This window comes from Gymnogyps californianus, unplaced genomic scaffold, assembly GCF_018139145.2.
Source record: "Gymnogyps californianus isolate 813 unplaced genomic scaffold, ASM1813914v2 HiC_scaffold_63, whole genome shotgun sequence".
Classification (NCBI taxonomy): domain Eukaryota; kingdom Metazoa; phylum Chordata; class Aves; order Accipitriformes; family Cathartidae; genus Gymnogyps; species Gymnogyps californianus.
Window position 1 is genome coordinate 205,363 of NW_026114456.1, and position 24,732 is coordinate 230,094.

At 39.0% G+C, this 24,732-nt stretch overlaps 1 protein-coding gene across 1 annotated transcript; it reads right to left on the minus strand.

Annotated features, from left to right (window-relative positions):
- Positions 1 to 23,430, minus strand: HMGCR (3-hydroxy-3-methylglutaryl-CoA reductase). Its single transcript, XM_050914698.1, is given in 21 exon segments — positions 1 to 105; positions 270 to 424; positions 718 to 876; positions 974 to 1,114; positions 3,195 to 3,365; positions 4,356 to 4,461; positions 5,560 to 5,717; positions 5,861 to 6,019; positions 6,622 to 6,816; positions 7,379 to 7,470; positions 7,473 to 7,550; positions 7,690 to 7,934; positions 8,773 to 8,924; positions 9,417 to 9,533; positions 9,964 to 10,070; positions 11,175 to 11,280; positions 18,318 to 18,402; positions 18,498 to 18,585; positions 19,136 to 19,247; positions 19,655 to 19,848; positions 23,399 to 23,430. Coding segments are annotated over 20 exon segments (2,646 nt in total). The 5' UTR covers positions 19,820 to 19,848; positions 23,399 to 23,430; the 3' UTR covers positions 1 to 50.
- Positions 23,431 to 24,732: the final 1,302 nt, after the last annotated feature.

The window sequence follows — 24,732 nt, forward strand, 5'->3', positions numbered from 1 at the left end:
CACCTGGTCAGTTGCTAGAACTATTCTTCATTTCAAAGCTGCTTTAGTATTCAAGCTGCCTTCTTAGTGCAAGTTCCTTGAAGATCTTGCAGATTTATTTTTGACCTAAGAAAAACAGTAAGATAACTACATTAGATAGTTAAAATGATACACTGCTGATTATGTAACTGATTATGTTACAATTATTCATGTAATTATTGTTGAATCTTGTGTGTACTTGGAAGAAGGGCAGAACTGCAGAGAGAGATATGAATTTTTCCATTTCTTACCTGTTGTGAATCATGTGGCTTTTGACTAGGTGTCCAGCTGCAAGAGCTGCCATTAGTGATAATTCCCCTGCCATCACTGTAGCACATACAATTTTAGCAAGCTGACGGGCATTTTCACCAGGGTTATCTTGGCTTGCACCTTGAACCCCTAACATCTGAAGAGAAAAATATGCAATATTATGCTATGAAATCTAAGTAAATTTATGCTAAATTTTAAAGTAAGTCTTTCCAAATTATATCCAATCAACTAGCTTTAAGTCTCTTTAATATTAAAGATCTTGAGCTTTAAAAACTAGATTGAAGACAATTAGATAATTTTAAAATTTTCACGTCAAATCCACCAAGTTTCAAGAAGTCCCATTCCCACATTACTCAGACACAACATACACAACATGAAAGCAAGCTTTGATTTAGGAAGCTAAATTGCTTTAAACCTTCTGCTTTATACCTGCAAACAGGCCTGCTGCGGAAGCAAGTTGGTGCCTCCGCCAACAGTTCCTATTTCTATAGAAGGCATTGTGCAGCTGATGTACAGGTCTTCATTGGTGAAACCAGTTCGCTCCATCAAAGTGATGCAATTAGAGCTGCCCACGTTCTGTGCAGCATCCTTTAAATCAGAAAGAAGAAACAAAACAAAAAACTCAACTGTTCGGTTAAGAATTACTGAATTAAAGAAAAGCTGAGTTGGTGTAAAACAAACCTACCTGACCACAGGCAATGTAGATAGCTGTCACAATGTTTGCTGCATGTGCATTGTAGCCACCTATGCTACCAGCCATCGCAGAACCCACCAAATTTTTGTTTATATTGACTTCAACTATATCTTCTGTAGTTGTCTTCAATATCTAGGCAGAGTGATACTCTTTTACTACACCATTCCTTAGGCAGGAGTAGAAATACCTCATTTCATGTTTAAAAAGCCCCTGCCCCTTGTTTGCTTCCATATGGAATTTGACTCAATCATTGTCCTAGATATCTACTTTTATTTTTGTTCAAAAGGAGCTCTTTCAAATGCAGACTGCATCATCCAAGTAACAATGGAAAAGTCAGTGCAAAGGGTTTGGACTTGCACATGCCTTTAAGAAAAATTCATCAGCTACCTTCTCCGTTTCAAATTCTCATTTATCTTCAGTATGAAAGAAACAAAACCAACTTGGCAGAAATAGCCCATTAATTCACCTTGACATGATAGCGACTTTCCTCCCAAGTTGCTCCAGACAGTAAACCCTCCCCAATTCTACTCTGCATAAGAATACGAAGCTAAACTGAAGAGTTTAAACACAACACTGTGCTACGCTGCTAAATAAACAACGTGCATAGTAATATCAAATTAAGTGACATATTTATACTATATTGACTGTATTTTGAAACCTTCAGATAAGAGATTTACACTGAATTTAGTATAAAAATGATCAACGAGAACAAACAAGATAGTGCTGTGAACAAAATTTAAGATATTCCAGTGTAGTAGGAATAGCGACTGATGACAGATCTGCACAAAGTCTACAATACTTACAAAAATATAAAGTTTAAAATATTAGAGTTCAATGTAAGTAAGTTTAGTAATGTACATAGTTGGGGGTGGGAAAAAACATCCCAAATTTACTTAAAAACTATCAATACCAATTACCAAAGGATGGCTCCCATTATTACTCTGGAATGAAATCTTGGGGTTATAATAGATATTGCCACTGAATCAGCAGTAAAAATGCAAACAATTTGAAAATTAGGAAACTACTAGGAAGCAAAACCAAAACACATAATTATGCCAATGTATAAATCCAGCCTGCACACACACACTTTGAATACTGTGTCCAACTCTGTACCCAGAATTTTAGAAATTTTAGAATGAAAAAGATCCAGAGATAAGGATGTTCAAAGACATGCTAGAACAGTCTTTTTACTCATTCCTCATAGAGAAACTAGTACTTTTCAGTCTGAAAATTAGAATAGCTGGGAAAGTGGAAGAGCTTTGTTAGAGCTATAAAATCTTAAGCAGTAGAAAGAAGATAAAAGTCTTAAGTATTTCTTCCAGTACAAACTAGGGCATCATCAAATGATATCAACAACAAAAAGGAGGTAGCTCTTCACACAAGGTGTAGCTGCACTGTGGAATTCTGCTCGATATATTAGTACTAGAAGTTTATGTAGTTTCACAGAAGGGACTAGACAAATTACTGGGGAGAAAAAAAAAAAAAAACATCAAATACTAAAGCACCAATTCACACAATCTTGAACATGTTGGTGGAAGTCTATGCTGAGTATGGTGTAGTAAACTCCTCCCTAGATATTGTCTCATGGCCAGCGCTAGCAACCAGGTAACAGGCAATGGATTTGGTCTGACACACATAGCCAATCTTCTGAGCTCAGGTGAAAGAGAATCTAAGATAGCTCTTATGATGTAGGACAAGTTCCCATGGGCTAGGACTGGCACTGGTTATAAAGGTTACCCTTCATCATGCAAGAAGCTAGGCAGCTTTGGAATTAAGTGAAGCACCTGATTATCTGTTTTCATTGTAAAATAAACTTTGAAGAGAATGCCAAGTTCGTGCAGAGACAATAAATGAGTGAAATGATCAAAATGACTAGGTACAATGTCAGGCAAAACCCATGTGTAAAAAAAAAAAAAAATCTATCAAACTATGGCACAATTTTTTCAAAGGTAAAAAGTGAAAATCCTAATGCCTTCAACTAGATATCCATCATTAAATATATAGCATATTATCTTAGAAGAGACAGTGAAAGGAAAAAAATATCTATTGTAAGAGTTCTCAGGAAAAATCCTACAGCAGTAGTCCAAAAATACACATAGGAATCATCCTTACATGGAACACAATTTACAGTTAATATCTGTGATGTAAAATAGTATCAGTTTTGTAAAATGTATGCATTTTGATAAATAAATAAAATAAAGCAGACACTTACTTCTCTAACAACCTTGGCTGGAACAACTGCTTCACAGACAACAGACTTCCCTCTTCCTTCTATCCAGTTTATAGCAGCAGGTTTTTTATCTGTACAATAGTTACCACTAATAGCTATAACCTGGAGATCAGGAAACTCTTCAGTCAACCTTGCCAGTGCTTTTTCAGTACCCTGTTAAAAGAGAAACAGATATAGGGCTAGTATATCATTATGTTGTAAAACAAGCTACTCAAGGATAGTGGAACAGCAAGATTAGATTAAGTCTAATCAGATCATCAGCTGAAGAAAAGAACATGATTTCAGGAAGGAACCTGAAACAGAGAAGAGAGAGAAAATAAAAAATAAATTTAAAAAAAAAAATCTATCACTAACCTTTTTCTAACCACTTTGGGAATGATATGGGGAATAATTGGTTCTTCCCAATACATATGGACTCTCTAGATACATTCTAGGTGAACGGGCATATGCTTACCATACTGAAGATACAACATGAACCATGTCAACACTACAGGCATGAAATGAATTCACTTTGGACATTGTGGAAAGAGCTTCTCTACACTAGGAAGTCAGACAAAACGTCTGCTATATTTAGTACCTGTCTATGCCAGACCCATTTATGTAATGGTTCTGATAAATTGTATATAGAATAGGCAATCAGTATTAAGTTTATCTCAAACAGCACAAGGCACCCCCCAATCTATGGGTCATGTCTCAGGTTCTTCCACACGTTTGCATAAAAACCAAAAACAATCAAACAAAACTAGAGAACACTCCCTCTGCTGCCACTCACCAGATTTCTAATCCCTTATTTACAAGGAGTGATAAACACAGTAACTGATTAATTACTGCTGGATAAAATCTTTGGTCCAAAGCAACAGAGCAAACAGCTTAACTTCCATATTATCAAGAATACTTTGTTTAAAAAATAATAATAAAAAAAATACAAAGTACTTTACCTGTTTTCTTTCATTGTTCTCATCCTATTCCTGTTTACACTTGACAAGGTCAAACACTTTTATTATTTTATAGTACTGCAAACAGCGCTATGTCTTGTCTTTCTGTCTTCACATGCCAGGTAGTCACAGATTGGTAGGATACAATTTATTTATTTTTAAAAGAAATACACATTTATTAGAGAGACTTAAGGGGACTGGACCTTACTTTTGAAATCATATTCATTCCCATTGCATCCCCTGTTCCAGACTGAAAACGGATATAAAGGTTACGACCAGCCAAACTGATGATAAGTTTTTGTAGGCGGGCAAACCTGCAAGAAAATTTAAATTACTTACAGTCCTCAAGGAAAAAGATTAAATTAGTTTAAGTCGCAAAATGACAGTAAAATCATTGCAGATAGATAGCACTGTTAACTACACTGTGCTATCTGTACTCTCCCTCAGCGCAGGAGAAAACAGTCACAGCTACCATGCACATAGTTCTCTCAAGTAAATACTTTAAAATGTTCACTTTAAAGTGTTCGCTGCCTTTTTATGTTTTCTATCCCTGGACTTCATGAAATAAAATATCCCGAAATTGCTAACATAAATTTAACTCCTTTGTATTCCCTAAAACATCTGACTACCAGGTATAAACTAAAAATGAGGCCTTTGGAAATTCTTATGTCAGTTTTACAGCAAGGCAAAACCCATGCTACCTTCAACAACAGTGCAAGCTCCACAAGTCAAAGCTATTCATACAGAGTAAGAGTCAAACAAAAACCAGGAAACACTGCATTTAAACAGCAGCATGAGTTGATTCTCGCCAAAATATGCATATGTCTTGGGTGACACTTGTAAGATTGGTAAGAAACATAACCGATAAGGAAATATCTTTCCAAATCTTCCTAAAGAAAGCAGATAATCATAAGTCTTAGAAGAAACTCTAGAGCTTGAAATAAACTTACTCTTAATACTGTTTTACATTTTTTAAGCATTTCAGTTCTAGCATTAGTTTATCCGTATTCTCTGGAACCTCACAAATTAATTCAAAGTTTGGAATCTAGCCTTCAGATGCTATTACTAATATTAATAATTACTTTTTGCATAATAACTACTAAAAATCCAAATAAGCTTTTATGTTTATTTTTAAATGCTTAGACAAAATTATGTATTAAAGTATTACACAATGCAAATGTATTTGTTGCTATGATCTAGTTGTTTACCACTTATCATCGGAAAATGTTTATTACTAGCCTTGGTATATAGCCAGAGTGACTTTTGTTTTCTTAGATTCACACTACATGGGATAGCTCAAATGAGTATGTAATTTCCTGTACTGCAGTACACAAAAAATACAATTAGGAGCTTTCTACCATCCACAGAAGTCTTATATCAGGAAACAAGGCTGGAATAGCCATTGTACTAACCTACTTGTGCTATCAAAAGCTTCCTTCATTATTTTAAAGCCTTCATGGCTTTCAAGCCAAACTTTCACTTCTGCAGCCTGGCAAGCAGTGGGCAGCCTTACAACAGGTCCTCGAGTCATCCCATCTGCTAGAATGCGGCTACTTGCTCCTCCACCAAGCTAAAAATCAAAGCAGAAGGGAAACAAAGTAAGATTACTGAAGTAAATTTTAGTTTTTAGGAAGTCAAAAAACCACACCTTGTATCACCCCAAATATGTTTTATAATATAGAAATTTTTTCAAGCTAGTCAAACAATACTTACACATATTGCTCTACATCCTCTGTTTGTGCTTGCTACAAGACATCCTTCTGTTGTTGCCATTGGCACGTGAAACTCTTTGTTATCCAAAAATAGTGGTCCTGCTACGCCTACAGGAATAGGCATATATCCAATCACGTTTTCACAGCAAGCTCCCATAACCTTACAAAAATAATAGAAAAGGTATCATTAAGGTTACATGTACAGTGATACAGTACAGCATGCTACATACTATGCACATGACTACAAGGTATCTTAGCAAAAAACCCACAACCCTACCCATAAAGCAACCAATTGCCACCTCAAAAAGTTACAGCTACAGCTATCAACAGCTAATACTGTTAAAGTCTAGTATTTGGCAGACCTATTGAATCTTATTAGTCTTAAACACTATTAAATAAAATTAATTTAATACTGTTAAATTAATTTTAAATAAACTTCCATTTTAACTTGAGCTCAAGGTACTATTTTCATTCAGCTGAACTCAGGCTCAGTATGAGTAGAATTCTGCATTTAGGAGACAAGGCAACTGCATACCTTGGTAGGAAATATTTTTTGGGTAGGCTACAAAACTTACCTACCTCCCTAGGTTTAAAAACATCAAACCAATAAAAGGTAGTGCCTTATGTTTGCTTTTTTTTCCCCTCTTCTACATCAGTTTTGACCAAGCTCATTGTTAATTCATATACATCACTTCAAGCAGATATTTCATAGATTTGGAAAATGGTTTTACAGTGAGTTTCGCTTGTATGCCTTTTACTTACCAAAGAATAATTGTAATTCCTATAAGGAAGATATTGCAAAGATGAAGGTTCAGGGAGTTTCTTAGATAACATCTGTCTGCGAATGGACACACCTCGCTCCTGAGTTTCCATCACGGTTTCTAGTTTGTATGCAGGAATATGCTTAGCATTAACTAAGCTGATGACCTCAGCATCAGTAAGGAATTTTGCTCCTTTCTGGAAATGTAAAGGGTGGGGAGAGAAAGTATAGATTATCTTGGTGAAAATCCTTTTAAATGTTTCCAAATTAAAAAGGGTAACAACTTTAGATGTTCTCTGATATTGTCAAAGTAAAGGAACCAACTGCCAATGTCAGGTTTTATAGTAGGACAGGATATGATAAAAAAATTTTTACTCAGACATCAAACTTATATGATGAAGCTTCAGTTACTTGGTATGTCATGAATGAAGCTGCTCCCCCCCCCAATCTTGGGACAGAGGAGACTCATAATAAAAGATTATTTCTTTACAACTTCAAAAACATACACCTATCTGTTTTTCTCATCTGTATGAAAAAAAAAAAAGCAACAGAAACTGTCTGGAGCAGAAGTGACTTATGAAAGGGTTTGTTTTGTTCCCCCCTTGTTTTGGTCTTCCCCTCCCCAAGTTATTAAAGCCATAGAATTCTCTGAAGAATGACATTACAGTCAATAGGATCATTAAAAGCTGGAAATGAACTATAAGAATTTTTAAATCAGATGTTGCAGTAGAGGTTAAAAAAAAAGTTATTTTTCCATACCTCTGCATTTCCAAGTATACAAACACATTCCGCAATAGAACGTGGTTCCTTAGGTAACTCAACTTCTTCCTCTTTTCTATTAAGAAATGAAAAGTTTCCACAGGGTTGCAACTGCCAACTACAAATGTAGCCTTGGTTGATGATTCTGCTAATACAGGTTTTATGACTTCAGCTGCATAAAGACAATTAAAATGAACTTTGGTTTACAAAAATTCTTAAATTTGATTCCAAATACAACATGCTAACACAGATTTCACTATTTGTTCCAAATATTCAGGAATAGGTTCAGACTTTAAAATGCCAAAAATTACCATTTCCATCTTTGGGAACTAAAGCTTCTTCTACTGTGTTAGATATCTGATTGTTTTTCAGAAGTCCAGATTCCTTCCTGCAACAGTTCTCAGGGACCTTTTTCTGGACCATCACTGGAGATGTTATGGGATTCTTCAGTGAGAGTGTGGATTCAGTCTCTGCTTGCTCAAAGAAAATATATTTCACAGCAAGGAGAAGGGCTAATCCAAGAGTGATTACTTGTTCAATATCCATACTGGCCATTCTAAAAAAGACAAATCAAGAAGTAAATACATGATATATACAATTTGTTTGTTTATAACAACATTCTGACACCTCCTTTGTGAAAGGGTAATAGTTTGATCATCATTTATACAGTTACCTGTCAAAAGTCATTTCTAGCAGGACATTCAAGTATGCTAGGTTAGGTAGGGTAGAGAAATCATTCTTTGTATTAAGAATTTTTAGATTTCATTAACTATTTTCTAAATCTTAGTTAAAAAGCAGTCCCAGTAAGAGAAATGACTGGAAAATATTCACTATTTAACAGCTACATCAAATTGATTTAACACCTATCTCCCAACAATAAAGTAGAAATTTTCAATTGTCATCTTCTACCAATAATGACTACTATGATGCAAGTTGAACTGCTGGGGGGGGGGAAACCTAAGAGATGGTTCTGAGTTTTCAGAAGTAACATGGAACCACAGCTGCCACTAATTTCAGTTGAGCTGAAGGAAAAGCAATAATGACATGGCTTTTGCACTTGTATGTGAATGGTCAGAAGCTCTGCATAAATAATTACTCTAGTGCAGTCAGAAAATTTATTTTCCAGTGTGCTCTGAAAGGTATCAGTGCTAGTGGGAAAAGATAGCGTTATGATGCATACAGGACAGCTGGCTCCTGATCATGTTCTTATTACTTCAAGGAGATTGAACAAACAACATAATACTTCTTATGAAATGACATCTCTGGTTCCAAGAAATCCTACAGTGGTCAGATCTGCAAGTTTACAAGTGTTATACCCTAGGACCATAGCTTGGCAGCACTGGAGAATAGACCCTAATCAAGGAAATACACTTCTCTTCTGTGAAGTCGCCTACCGAGAAAGGTAGAACTGCCATAACGAAACATTAGGTTCAATTCTCTTCGGTGCATTCTCATCCAATCCCACTGCATTGTCTACAGTACTGTTTTGAGCAGCTGGTTCCACTATCCAGCGACTGTGGGCATGAACAAGAACCAAACCCAGCGACTGTATTAAAAAACACAAAACAAATATTAATTTTTCAACTGTAACTAGGTATCTAACCTACTAAGATTAAACTTTTTTTTTGGTTGTTTGTTTGTTTGTTTTTTTTGTTTCCCATGCCTCAAAAGTCTAAAGCTAAAGGCTGATTTTCCACACCTCTCATCAACACCATTTTTGGCCTATCATAACACTCATAGCTTTGAACTGTCCCATCACATCCTTCCTCTTGCTCAAGTAATAAGCAGAGGAAGCTGAAGGCACTGTAGGGGTAAGAGGGAAAGAATTAGTACACATGAAAAAGCCATGAGTGTTTTGCACAGAAATGGCATACGCAGGAAGACTTTAGGTGTAGATACAGGGGATGTTATTAAAAATTACCACAGTAAACTAGACTAATGGGATGCAGAACACAAGTCTATAGAAAACAAAAGCTTTATTCATTGCACCAGGACATCTTACTGATTGCATAACTACAGGTGAAAAAAAGCCACAAACCATAATCATTTTGACCCTCTGTGTTACAGGATTTGGTTTATTTTCTTCTTCTTCCAGAACACGAGCGAAATGGCTAAGCTGCCATATAGGATGCCCTTCACGACTCTCTCTCGAAAGCTGCAAAAATAACAAAATTAAAAATAGGTCCTATTTAGTACGTATTAGAAGAACCAACAAGTGAGCTTCAACACTGTATTTTTATTTGATCATTAAGAAATTACCAACAAAAGAGTTAGCCTACAGTCTACTGTTTAGCCTATGTTAGACTTTAAGTAGTGAAAAACCCTGGACAGTCATTAATTTAAAATAGAATTTGTTTACTCTGCTTTAGATCAGAACTCATACTATTGAGTGTGACTCATTTACAGTGGCATTAACAAGTTACTGTCCATCAGCTGAGCCACCATAACTCTTTCTGTGCATTCCCTCTGTTCACCTCAAAAGGAAGACAAACATGCTGGTGTATACCTCAGTGAAGAAATGCATAACCTACAAGAAGCACAGGGTCTGAATACTAAGCTTGATGTTGTCTTGAAGTTGGTCTTACCTCTAATACCAAGGACACACAAGCTGGAAAGAAGGTCATAAAGACAAAGTAGTTGGCAAGAACAGACATACAGCCAAAGCAGCACATAATTTCAAGTTGTCGTACACCTACATAAAAAAAAAAAAGTTTTTAACATTTGAATATGCATCAGGCTTTCTATATACTTGAAGAAGTGTTGCAGAAGTAAGAAAGAAACCATTAAACTGACACTGCAGACTATAGAGGGAACTGTCTAGATTAATGAAAAACAAGCATGTTAAGCCCTAGTCATTTTGTATTAGCTTATTCCAAGCACAATATGTATTTATGGTATACAGAAAATTTTTAAAGTGTAAATCTAAATAAATATAAAAATAATTACAGTTTACTAAGATTTTAAAGCTTCACAATGAAAGCTTGAAACTCCTCCCTTATCTAAGCAAAGAACAATTAGCCAACATTATGTATTGAAATCCCTTGTGAAAGATGGCCAATTAAGTGTTTAGGGAATAAAACAGTATATACCCCACCTACTCTTTCACAAGTCTGGTATCCAGAAAAAGTCAATATGCCATGTCACACATGCATTACAGAACCCCTTAATAAAGATGAAAGAGCTAACAATATAAATCATTAAAAAAAAAAAAAAATCAACTACATGCTACACCAAAACGAGGTTTTTTTCTCCCCCCTAGATGTAAACAGGAAAACAGCTTATTAACACACATTTCCCTCCCCCCCAAAGGTCCGAAAGAATTTAAAAAGAAAATGCTTTGAAAGATGCCTTTAAGGTATGCAAGATGATAGTTTAAAAAAACAAACAAAAAACCAAAACACACACAAAAACAAACAAACAAACAAAAACCCCACTTTAGTACTTACTATGGAACTGCAATTTATTTTACAAAGAAATTAGTTATTTGCACATGAAAATCCTTTGCTTATTACATTTAACTGTTCTCTTTTTAAGGAAAGACAACTGCTACTGCACACAGAACTGATGAAGATCAAAAGATTGGGGGGGGGAACACAGTAAGAGTGGTTATTTTTAATTGAACTAGAATAACTTTCCTTCACCTAGAGTCATTTTTAGAAACACTAGTTTTTGCAAGAATATGAAATAGGTGTGCATGTACTGAAAGTGTCATTCATTTTTAAGAATGCCCAAGAGAAAATTTTAGCAGCTGCTTTAAGATGTTAACAGGAATGATGGGAATGATACAAGGTCTCACCTGACATAGTACCAACACCAATCACAAGACACTCCACAAGTGCATCCAGTGTAAACGTAGGGCCTAAAATTGCCATTCCACGTGAAATATTTTCTCTTACTTCATCCTAAAAATAAAAATTTCTGTACATTAGTATAAAGACAAAAATCAAAGTGAGGGAGTGCACATAACATGATTAGTACATGATTAGTAAATTGAGTAGTATTATGGTGATAAGGCCTTATAAAACAGACGTTGAAAATGAACCATTAAGAGAGAATACATTCTTTTATTGCTTCATTTCCCATAAGCTATTATACTTTGACAGTCTTTATTTACACAACAAGATTATTTAATTTTGAAAGTCTCCACCTTTGGCTCATCAGTATTCTAAGCTCCTACAACACTGATGGGCACAGACTTTAATTAAAGTACATTCAGAAGAAGAGGACTTCTACACTTTAAGACATAAAATAGAAGCTACTTATGTCATGGCATCTCAAAAATTCTTGCAACCACATATCTGTATCCTAACTTTTTTTTTTTTTTTTTTTTAATTATTTAACTCTCTAGACTTAGCTGTCAGAAAAGAGGACATAAAAGACAGTAAAACTTTCCCCTGGGGAGAAAGGGATTTCCTCCAGAAGCCAGGCATGGAAAACTCCAGAGGTCTGCTGCTGTTTTATTGTTGGTGGTGGTTTGGGGGGAAGGGGAGAGAAGCTGTAGTGAAAACTTATTTGTGAAATACTTTCTTGAAAACGAATAAAAAATTCTGTACTCATAATTATTATATAATACTATACAACACACTATAATGTCGCATATATAGAGAATGTACAATATACTCATATATACAATGTTATATTACTTGTATTTTTGTCACAATTCTTATGCTCAATTACCATGTACAGTATTTTACAGGTATAAATGAATTTCACTAAAAAAACTTTTATTTCAGAACTTAGAATATTAGGAAATGACCATTCCAAAGTACGATGGGCAAGATATACTGTCAGTCCTTCATGTTGTGCTGTGTTAATTGCATTAGAGCATGAATACGTATCTATCTACACATATGCCATGTTTGTTCTGCTAAGATTTTTGTCTAGAAAATATGCTTTTTTCTGTATCGGCATTATAACATTAAATGTCTATTTATATACTGCTGCTGAGCCATACAAATTAACTTTTTTCTGTCAATAAATGGAAGACATAGGTTGTCCTGGTTTCAGCTGGGACAGAGTTAATTTTCTTCCAAGTAGCTGGTATAGTGCTGTGTTTTGGATTTAGTAGGAAAATAATGTTGATAACACGCTGATGTTTTTAGTTGTTGCTAAGCAGTGTTTATACTAAGTCAAGGATTTTTCAGCTTCTCATGGCCAGCCAGCAAGAAGGCTGGAGGGGCACAAGAAGCTGGGAGGGGACACCGCCAGGACAGCTGACCCAAACTGGCCAAAGGGATATTCCATACCATATGACATCATGCCCAGTATATAAACTGGGGGGAGTTGGCTGGGAGGGCGGATCGCTGCTTGGGAACTAACTGGGCATCGGTCAGCGAGTGGTGAGCAATTGCATTGTGCATCACTTGCTTTGTGTAGTCTAATTCTTTTAGTATTATTATTGTCATTTTATTACTATCATTGTTTTTCATTCCTTTCTGTCCTATTAAACTGTCTTTATCTCAACCCATGAGGTTTTTGGGTTTTTTTTTGTTTTTTGTTTTTTTTTTTTTTATTCTCTCCCCCATCCCACTGGGTGGGGGGAGTGAGCAAGCGGCTGCGTGGTGCTTAGTTGCTGGCTGGGGTTAAACCACGACATAGGTCTGGGAACTGTAGCCTCCTTAATAGAGCTATAAGCATTGCTATTTAAAGTTCTGAACCTATAAAGCACTCATACATACAATTAACTTGGCTCACATGATTATGCACGCTAATTTTACAGTGTTGTTATTCACTTGAACACTGATCTGAATAAAAGACAACACAGAATACAGAATATGGATTAAATCTGATCCTTTTTATATATCGCCAATACAGTATTCACCTGTATGTCTGTCCACCTGGAGTATTCACCTTTGAACATTAAATTCAAAAGCTCCATTGCAAAAACCAAACAAACAAAAAATGCAACCAAAGAAACAAAAAAACAAACAAAAAAATTATTATCATTATTTTCTTCCTTTCTGTCCTATTAAACTGTCTTTATCTCAACCCACGAGGTGGGGTTTTTTTTTTTTTTCCGATTCTCTCCCCCATCCCACTGGGTGGGGGTAGTGAGCGAGCGGCTGCGTGGTGCTTAGTTGCCGACTGGGGTTAAACCACGACAGTCCTTTTTGGTGCCCAACGTGGGGCACGACAGGTTGAGATAACAACAAATCTGACTGGAATGTGTTAGAACAAATTTGTTATAAACATTCATTATATTAGTTCAATAGTCACTGGTCACAATGTTGATGTATTTGCTCTCAAAGTTGGTGCGCTTCTTCTTAAAGGTGCATTATGTAATACCTTACTTGCAGTATATGCTCCCTGTTGTGCTGTTTATCACCCATGGGAACTAGGCCAGAGTCATCATGTTGTTGTACTTTGTAACACTGGCTTATGATACGATAGAATTGCTGGTCATGAAACTAATCTGGTATTTGTACTCAGCATTGCTGTCACCTCCATACTTCGGGAGCCATCTATCAGAAACTATTAATAATTACACCTTGTACCTTTTCTCCTTGGAGAGCCAATCCACGGGGGGAGACACCTTCCTTCACCTTCCCCTTCTCCTCCAGGCACATTACATGAGCTCCTGAGAATTTTTGAATATCCTTGGGATGTTCAAACCAGCATGTTCCTGTTGCTATGTCTCCTGAATGTGTTCCAGGTCTTGTTTAAGGTTAAACAACTATTTAAGAATACCACCCAGAGATCTGCCCCAAGGCTGGATAGTCATGGGTGGCATGGCATGTGGGAGAATATGGGCAGGTATCTAGAGAACTTCTCACCTCCAATGGTTTGGAACTTCACTCCCAAACAACTACAGGACCCTGATGAAGTGATAGAATATTTGAAAGGAAAATGCTGTGGCTATTCCAAAGAGGCACAACTTACACACTGTGCTGAGCCCTGGCCAGTATCTACCAAACACTGCTCGATATTATGCAGCACCCTCAGGGGGAAGGGAGGGAAAACAGACCTACAGGCACTGCGGCTACTCCAACCCCCGCGACAGGCACTGTGGCTGAACCAGAGAACCAACCTGTGCTGGTATCAGTCACCCCTATACATAATAAGAAGAAATATACAAAAAAATCAGTTTGCTTAGTAAGGGATGAAGATGAACCAGGGTCATCACGAGAACAGGAGGAAGAGGCAGAACCAGAGGTAATCACTCGATCCCTATCCCTGAGTGAGCTGTGAGATGATATGTGAAAAGATTTCAGCTGTCATCCAGGCGAGCACATTATCACTTGGCTGCTCTGATGCTGGGACAATGGGGCTAGTAGCCTGGAATTAGAGGGTAAGGAAGCCAAGAAGCTGGGATCCCTTGTTAGGGAAGGGGGCATTGACAAGGCGATTGGAAAAAGGGACACAAGCCCTCAGCCTCTGGTGGCGCCTCCTGTGAAGCGGGAAGGAAAGGTACCCCTTCAAGGAAGATGTTATATGTCAACCAGGCAAGCAGACCACCATGGAGAGAGGTATCCAGTACCTGAGGGAATTAGCCGTGCTAGAGATGATTTATTATGACCTGGACAATGCACAATTACCCAGAGATCCAGACAAAGCCCAATGCACACGACCCACGTGGCGGAAGTTTGCATGGAGTGCACCATCGTCATATGCCAACCCATTGGCAATACTGACCTGGAAAGACGAAAAAAGCGCTCTACGCTGCAGCCGGGGAGAATGGCCCTACCTGGAATCTCTGGCAGAAAGCACCCGGGGAGACCCGAGGTCGACCTCTAGGGTTTTGGAGTCGGGGATATGGAGGATCCGATGCCCGCTATACTCCAACTGAAAAAAGAGATATTGGCAGCATATGAAGGGGTTCAAGCTGCTTCAGAAGTGGTTGGTACTGAAACACAGCTCCTACTAGCACCCCGACTGCCGTTGCTGGGCTGGATGTTCAAAGGGAAGGTCCCTTCTACACATCATGCAACTGATGCTACGTGGAGTAAGTGGGTTGCACTGATCACACAACAAAGTCGAATAGGAAACCCCAGTCGCCCAGGAATCTTGGAGGTGATCACGGACTGGCCAGAAGGCAAAGATGTTGGAATATCACCAGAGGAGGAGGTGACACGTGCTGAAGAGGCCCCACTGTATAATAAACTGCCAGAAAATGAGAGGCAATATGCCCTGTTTACTGATGGATCCTGTCGCATTGTAGGAAAGCATCGGAGGTGGAAGGCTGCTGTATGGAGTCCTATATGACAAGTTGCAGAAACTGCAGGAGGAGAGGGTGAATCGAGTCAGTTTGCAGAGGTGAAAGCCATCCAGCTGGCTTTAGACATTGCTGAATGAGAAAAATGGCCAATCCTTTATCTCTATACTGACTCATGGATGGTAGCAAATGCTCTGTGGGGGTGGTTGCAGCAATGGAAGCAGAGTAACTGGCAACACAGAGACAAACCCATCTGGGCTGCCCCATTGTGGCAAGATATTGCTGCCCGGCTAGAGAACCTGGTTGTGAAAGTTCATCATGTAGATGCTCATGTACCTAAGAGTCGGGCCACTGAAGAACATCAAAGCAATCAACAGGTAGACAAGGCTGCTAAGACTGAAATGGCTCAGGTGGATCTGGATTGGCAGCATAAGGGTGAATTATTTCTGGCTCGGTGGGCCCACGACACCTCAGGCCATCAGGGAAGAGATGCAACATATAGATGGGCTCGCGATCGAGGGGTGGACCTGACCATGGACACTATCGCACAGGTCATCCATGAATGTGAAACATGCGCTGCAATTAAGCAAGCCAAGCGGTTAAAGCCTCTTTGGTATGGGGGACGATGGCTGAAATATAAATATGGAGAGGCCTGGCAGATTGACTACATCACACTCCCACAAACCCGCCAAGGCAAGCGCCATGTGCTTACAATGGGTGGAAGCAACCACCGGCTGGCTGGAAACATATCCCGTGCCCCATGCCACTGCCCAGAACACTATCCTGGGCCTTGAGAAGCAAATCTTATGGCAACATGGAACCCCAGAAGGAATTGAGTCAGACAACGGGACTCATTTCCGGAACAATCTTATAGATACCTGGGCCAAAGAGCATGGCATTGAGTGGGTATATCACATCCCCTATCATGCACCAGCCTCTGGGAAAATCGAGCGATACAATGGACTGTTAAAGACTACATTGAGAGCAATGGGTGGTGGGACTTTCAAACATTGGGATACACATCTAGCAAAGGCCACCTGGTTAGTCAACACTAGAGGATCTGCCAATCGAGCTGGCCCCGCCCAATCAGAACTTTTACATACTGTAGAAGGGGATAAGGTCCCTGTAGTGCACATAAAAAATATGCTAGGGAAGACAGTCTGGGTTACTCCTGCCTCAGGCAAAGGCAAACCCATTCGTGGGATTGCTTTTGCTCAAGGGCCTGGGTGCACTTGGTGGGTGATGCGGAAGGATGGGGAAGTCCGATGTGTGCCTCAAGGGGATTTGATTTTAGGTGAGAACAGCCAATGAATTAAATTGTATGATGTTGATTGCTATATAATCCTGCCACTGTATGTCATCATTATTCTAATTGTTATATGCTATATTAATGGTATTACAGTAAGAATCACTTAGATTAATGAAGAATGAACTTTGATAAAACCGAGCAAAGCGCAGTAGTGATGGAACCGGGACTGACTGCAGCATGCAACAATCTGACACCACACACCATCCTGCTGCTGCTCCCAATGTCACCCACCTGCCACACCACACTGAAGCCCAATCCTGCTCTGCCGACTGAGCGGACTTTGCACCATCCCTCCTGCCCAGACAGACTGTTATGACAGATGGAGCCTAAAGTCATGGACTGAATGAACTCAACGAACATCTTAAAGGGACATTTAAATGGACATTTTAAAGGCCTATAGATTAAGGGAATGATATCTGTGTGTATATGTATCAAAAGACAGGAAAAGTGGTGGTGATTAATTGAAAATGCATTGGAAATTGTGGGACCTGGACATGACATAGATGGTGTAGAATAATGGGTGGATACTGTCCTGGTTTCGGCTGGGACAGAGTTAATTTTCTTCCTAGTAGCTGGTATAGTGCTGTGCTTTGGATTTAGTAGGAAAATAACGTTGATAACACACTGATGTTTTTAGTTGTTGCTAAGCAGTGTTTATACTAAGTCAAGGATTTTTCAGTTTCCCATGCTCTGCCAGCAAGAAGGCTGGAGGGGCACAAGAAGCTGGGAGGGGACACCACCAGGACAGCTGACCCAAACTGGCCAAAGGGATATTCCATACCATATGACATCATGCCCAGTATATAAACTGGGGGGAGCTGGCTGGGAGGGCGGATCGCTGCTTGGGAACTAACTGGGCATTGGTCAACGAGTGGTGAGCAATTGCATTGTGCATCACTTGCTTTGTGTAGTCTAATTCTTTTAGTATTATTATTGTCATTTTATTACTATCATTGTTTTTCATTCCTTTCTGTCCTATTAAACTGTCTTTATCTCAACCCATGAGGTTTTTGGTTTGTTTTTTTGTTTTTGTTTTTTTTTTTTTATTCTCTCCCCCATCCCACTGGGTGGGGGGAGTGAGCAAGCGGCTGCGTGGTGCTTAGTTGCTGGCTGGGGTTAAACCACGACATAGGTCTGGGAACTGTAGCCTCCTTAATAGAGCTATAAGCATTGCTATTTAAAGTTCTGAACCTATAAAGCACTCATACATACAATTAACTTGGCTCACATGATTATGCACGCTAATTTTACAGTGTTGTTATTCACTTGAACACTGATCTGAATAAAAGACAACACAGAATACAGAATATGGATTAAATCTGATCCTTTTTATATATCGCCAATACAGTATTCACCTGTATGTCTGTCCACCTGGAGTATTCACCTTTGAACATTAAATTCAAAAGCTCCATTGCAAAAACCAAACAAACAAAAAATGCAACCAAAGAAACAAAAAAACAAACAAAAAAACCCCTGACCTGTGAGTTGGAACTGAGCGCAAATTTGGCTAATGCACTTGCTCTTGAAAGATCAATCAGAAGCAGGAAGAATGGCAAAGCTTCACTGAAAGAGAGAGACATATGTTAAGAGTAAAATTCAGGGTTTATTGTACAGGAAAAAAAATTCAAGCAAGTCCAGAATAATAATTCATTACTTACTTTAAACCTGTCAATTCTTTATCCAAGAAGTGAATTACCACTGTACTAAAAACAAAACTTGAGAAGATTGTGAAGAGGCCAGCAATACCTTTAAAAAAAAAAAAAAAAAAATTGGAAAATTCTTTTTTATATATTTTGGGAAAGGAAAAAAAAAGAAAAAGAAGGAAGAAAGAAACACTATGCCTTTAGATCAATTCTGAAGCAAACAAATGGCAATTCTCATCTCAGAGTGTCAGTGCATAAACAGCAGTTGAGATATACAAACTGATGAGGATGCTATTTTTATACAGATATTTAAATCTAAAATTTGTACTGCATTCAAAGTAAGACTGTGAGAAATAAAAACCACAAATCTCACTTATCAGCAAAACTGAAAACTGGCTTAAACAGCTCTATATTTTTAGTTTCACACAATAAACAATTATTTCAATAATCACATTTCCAATGTTTATATAATCCTACACAGTCTCTCTTAAAAAAAGAATTGCACTTTGAGCTATGCAGAAAATTTATTCTAGCAAAGAAGTAAAATAACCCTGTTCTGTACATAAGTATTAAAACTCTTATATTTATTAAAAACAATTAAAATGCATACAGCAAATTAAAAAAAAAAAGAAAAAAATAATCAGATACAGTACCTAAAATGTATTTTGACCCAAGCTGCCTTAGGTTCTGAAACTGGAAATATATATAAAGGATTGCTATACAGCGCGTGATTGTCAGGATGATGATGTCACTGCTCAGAACATCCTGTTTGAAATACAAAGTTATTTAGTTAGCTTTTACATTAAGTAGTAACTTGTTAAGTTTCAGTAACAAAAAAAATCCATTGTGAAGGTGCACTAAAAATGAAGCTTTGGAATAAAATAAGTATCACTGCTAGTCTGTCTTAATAAGATTAAAATATTGCAAACAATATGAATATCAATTGCTTGCTCACTAGATACCATGCCACTGAAAGTTAGGCTTAATGAAAACCTTCTGTAGGTGCATCACTGCTTGCATCCAGCTTTAATATCCAGCATAGGAAAAGAAGGCAATAAAGAAGTTTCTGTATAGCTACTTTCCTCCCAATACATCACAACCTGATCTTATTCTACAGAAAACCCTGCATCTACAGATTAACAGTAATTACTATAATGAATTTAAATCCTTACTTCTTCAGGTTTGGGGCACTCATAATTCCAGCCACATATCTTATCGTTCCCAGTGAACATCTTCATGGACATCATACAGATGGTGAGAGTCACTGTTCCCACAATGACTTCCCATGGATGAGAGGCTACAAAAAGGCCGTGCATTCGAAAGAGTCTGGACAACATTTTCAAGACTTTTTCTATACTTGGCAAACCTGCAACAAAAGAATATTTCATATAAGCAAGTACGAGATTCGGGGGAAAAGGATAGAGCTATATAAATTTCTGCAAGTCATCTCTCAGAAAAAAAAAACCAACAAAAAACACCAAACAAAACAAAAACAGTTAAATAACAGATGAATAAGGAAACTCATCTTCATCTTTCAACTCTCCATGTAAAACACATTCATTTCTAATCTTCTGAAATACAATATGATCTGTTCCTGCCTTCTCAATCCTTTTTTTTTAATACACATCTCCCTTGTTTCTTCAAAAAGTCTTGTTAGTAAGACTCCACCACTTTCATGACATCCCTTAGTATCTTCCTGTCACACAATTTTGATACCACTTCGACTCCAACTTCTTGTTTTTACCACCTCTCTATGCAAGCACTCACTAAATTCTGTTACTTCTTTCTACTTGCTCTTCCTATCAAAAATATTGATTAACTTTTTTTAACTATATAAAATACCAACAAACCATTGTTGGTAATGCTCAACTTCAACAGCAGGAATTGCAATGTTATCTTCCTCTGATTGTGCCTTCTCTACTTTCTGCTCAACATTCTTCAGTGTTTCAAGTTAATCACATTTAAAACAGTTCTTTCTTTATCTGAAACACATGAATCCTTCTCACATACAGTATTCTGTGTCAGTTCTCTTGTACTCATAACTAATTCCCAGGTTCCTGATGCATTTCATCATCCCCTTTGATTTAAATAGATAACATTCAACAGAAACTCTCACACCTCTCTTTCACATAACTGAGAACATGGATATTCTGTACAAAAACTGCATCCTAGTCTATTTGCTCTGTGTTGTACCTTTAGACAAGTTCATCAAGGATGTTTACGCATGAAACAGATAGAAACAAAATGCCATAAAACACTCTCTTAAATACATTAGTACTGGGACTTTGCTTTTCTCATTGCACAAAATCAACAACTTATAAGACTCTGTGATGAATGTTAACTATATAACTATATCCTAGAGTTCAAAAGATGCTTAAATAGTAGTCTGACTTATAGAGACATTCTATAGTTCAGTATTTACATGTACAAACCTAGCACTGTGGAGATTTCCATAGAGGATTGAGGGCTCTACACACTGTCACTTCAAAGTGCCTTAAAAGTAACAATCAGGCTTCTGGGAAGACAGTCTTTCTAGTATTACTTCTTTTGCTTGGACATCATAAATGAAGCTGTCATTCAATGGAGAAAATAATAGACAGGGCAAATCTATCTGCTTAGCGTTACTGAAGATACCAGAATCATCTTGGTTTCCTACCAATGCCAATCTCGGTCATATGAGCATCAATAGCACCAATATATTTTTCTTTATCCTTCCATGGTGAAGGTGTGGCAGGATTTTCATGGCTGATGGAACCAACTGGGGAAAATCATTGAGAGGACTGCCTTCCTTATGAACAAATTCTTTCATTTCCTGACAGAAGGCTTTTTTAAACAAACAAAACCAACAACAGACACACAACAAAACAACAAAACCCTCCTTTTAAAGTCAACATTATCCTTAGTTTTTCCCTGTGTAATATAATCTACATACTGTTTTGTAAATTTATGTTCTTGCAAAACTGTTCCAAAGTGGTATTATGTTTTTTCCTCAGCAGCATGGAAGGTATCTTTTAATTAGGAAAACTAAAATAAGACATAGTCAGAGGAATATCTTAGTGCCAAAGATTTTGAAACAAAGCAAAAAATAAAAAAGGCATAGCAATATCCTATGAAAATACTAATAATTTTGAATACCACACTGTTTCAGGAAAATCAGAATTAGTACTTACTACATGACTATATAGGGTCCTACCAGTCCTAAAATTAGTAACACAACTCCTAAATTCTGACAGTTGGAATTATTATCTAGGCAATTAACAAATTGTTATTAGATCTAGAAAGATTCCAAAATCTTTCTTCAGATATTACTTCTCACATTTCTAAGCAAAACTAGTAAGTGTTCACAAAACTCAATTAGGGAAAAATGCATTCATTTGATTATGAAAATAACTCTCCATAATATCTATTATTAGCCAATGTTTTATAATTAACTGCTGCTATGAAATACAGGGTGCCTCTGCTGATCTTAGGGTTGAGTAGCAGTAACTCCTAATCTAAAAGGGTTCTTTAAAGCCTTCATGATTATTTAACCTGCCTGAAGTGCATCTTTTATTTTTTTTGCTAAGCAATTGGCATTTCTAGAAAACATTGATGAAGATTTCATGCACTGATTCTGCACTACTGAATGCTGTAAAAAAAAAACAACAAAACTTCAATGCATATTATCAGCTCATATTCCTAATTCTCTTTAAAATATTTTTATAGCTACGCTGACTTATAGCTTGAAATTAGCAAGACATAACTTTAAATGTAAAGCTGAAGTTTATCATTAATATAATTTTGTTAAATTTCAAAATGGTGGTTCAAAAGGGATGCTTTATAAATCCTATCCATTTCCTGCTTGCCTTTGTTTTCAATCAAAAATTTCCAGAAGACTATTACATAAAGCAATCCATTCTGGGAATCAAAACAAAATACAAACAAAAAAAACCCAACTGCAACCCCTTCAAAAACATAACCAGAGTGTAAAAAGCAAACTAGATTGGTTGTATGTAATGCTTTAGAGCATTAATCTGCCACTTAACTGTATGACTATGCGGCTTAAATACCTAAGATTTGTCACACAGCTCGCTCTAACCTCAGAGCAATCCTCTACAACACCATCTATTAGATCAGCACAAATTTCCCATCTCTTGTTGGCTGACTCAGCAATATCTACAATATTATAAAGGAATCGAGTGGCAAAAATAGCTGAGCGAAAACCTGTGCGGAGCTCACCTGAAAAGCATATGACACCACACAGACCGTGTCAAGCTGTCAGGTAGCAGTTTTTGTTTTTAAAAATGGAAACCACACTCACGCATGCCCATCACTGTAGCTCCTCAAACCCCTTGCGAAAGGCTGAGGGCACAGCCCTCCAGTGTGACCTAGGCTGGGCCGCCCGCGGAGCAGGGCCATCCGCAGCCCGCTGGAAGCCGGCACAAGGGGCCGGAGGGGAGGGAGGGGGTGCACGGGGAAGGCTGAGTTTCTCCCTACAGCCGCAGAGCCCCCGCGCGTTGCCGGGCGGAGAGCTAGCGAGGCCCGCGCAACGGCAGCCCGCCCAGAGGCGCTGCGGGTGGCAGGTGCCGCGGACAGCCTTCCTCGGCCCCGCGGCCCATCCCGCGAGGCCGCGCCCTCCGACGTCAAGGAGAAGGCACCTGAACAGCGGCTCTGACCTTCCCCGCCCGCCACCCAGGGCAGCAGGTAAGGCGGACCGGAACGCGAGGCCGTCGCCGCTCCCTGGGGGCAGCGATGGCGACAGTGCCCGCCCCTGCGCCACCGTTATCCAGCCGATCTCCGAGGAGCCGCTCGGGGCCCAGAGCCACAGCTCGTCCCCTGCCCACGGAGGACCCGTGTCGAAACGGCGGGCTGTCTGCACCGCGCCTGACCGAAACGCGGCCCTCATGCCCTCCCCTGCCCCACCGGTCCCTGCTCACCACCCTGGCGCTGCACCGCCGCATACAAACTACACCTTCCTCTTCCCGCCACGCTGCAGACTGAGGCTGCCACTCCTCTCTGAGCAAGGACACCCGGGGCACGACACGCCAGCCGCTGCTATCACCCGATCGCGCAGCCAATGGCGAGGGCCCGGCACGCCCAGCCCGCGCCGCGTCACTCGCTGCGTCGCCAGGGCAACCACCCGGCGAACGCCGTACAGCTCGAGACTCGATCAGGAGCAAGGAACACGCCATCTCGCCATGGGCTGCCCACCAATGGGCCACCGCGCTCCCCTCTTCTTATTTTCTGATTGGGCGGCAGGATGCGGCTTATTTACATATGCTGATCGACCGACAGGCTAGCAATACCTCTTGCTGTTCACGGGAGCCCCGCTCTGCCTCCTCTCCTGTTGGCAGGTTGGTGCCCGTGTCTTTCCGGGCAAAGCAAGCAAGCAAGCAAGCAAGCAAGCGGGCGGGGCGCCGTTTGTAAGTTCTTACTGTTGTGGTGCATCTACGGCTCACACTGATACTAACCCACACTGTGTGCCTGTGGTACTGCCTGGATGCACTTTACCAAGGCGTTAAGAAATACCGTAATAATCCACAGCTCTCTTGCTTGTGGAAAGCAGTGGTGCCCACTGACATTAAAAAAAAATATGCAATATACTTACATTTGTGGCTTTCAGCCAAAGAGGAAATGCTTTCTGTGATGTAGCTATGCATGCTCAATTTTTCTTTGTTTGGGAAGCACGAGGGGCTCCTTAGTCTCTTTGGGCAGGCATTGCCCACTGACTCAGGTGTGACACACTATTCTTGATTGTAATACATTGTTCCAGTTTTGTGTGGCTGTTTTGTGTTTGCTGGGTCTGAGCAATTCCAGGCTAACATGTTTAAATACAAACAAAAGATAATCTGCAAGGATTTTGCTGCAGATGATTTACACTTCAGCTTTTCCAAAACTGCTTCTTGCATGCGCCATTTCATTTAGAAATATTTCAAGTAGCTCCACATGGTACTGTGCTGTGAAGCGTTAATGTGATTCTCAAAAAAGGATATGCTGATGAAAAAGGTTTCCTAAGAACTCCACCCAAAGTAGCTGTTGTCAATGACGAAATCATTCATGCTACCTCAGTCGTTTAGCGTTGTCCTGGTTTCAGCTAGGACAGAGTTAATTTTCTTCCTAGTAGCTGGTATAGTGCTGTGTTTTGGATTTAGTAGGAAAATAATGTTGATAACTGTCGTGGTTTAACCCCAGCCAGCAACTAAGCACCACGCAGCCGCTTCCCCCTTCCCCCTCCCAGTGGGGTGAGGAGGAGGAAAGAGGGAAAAAAAAA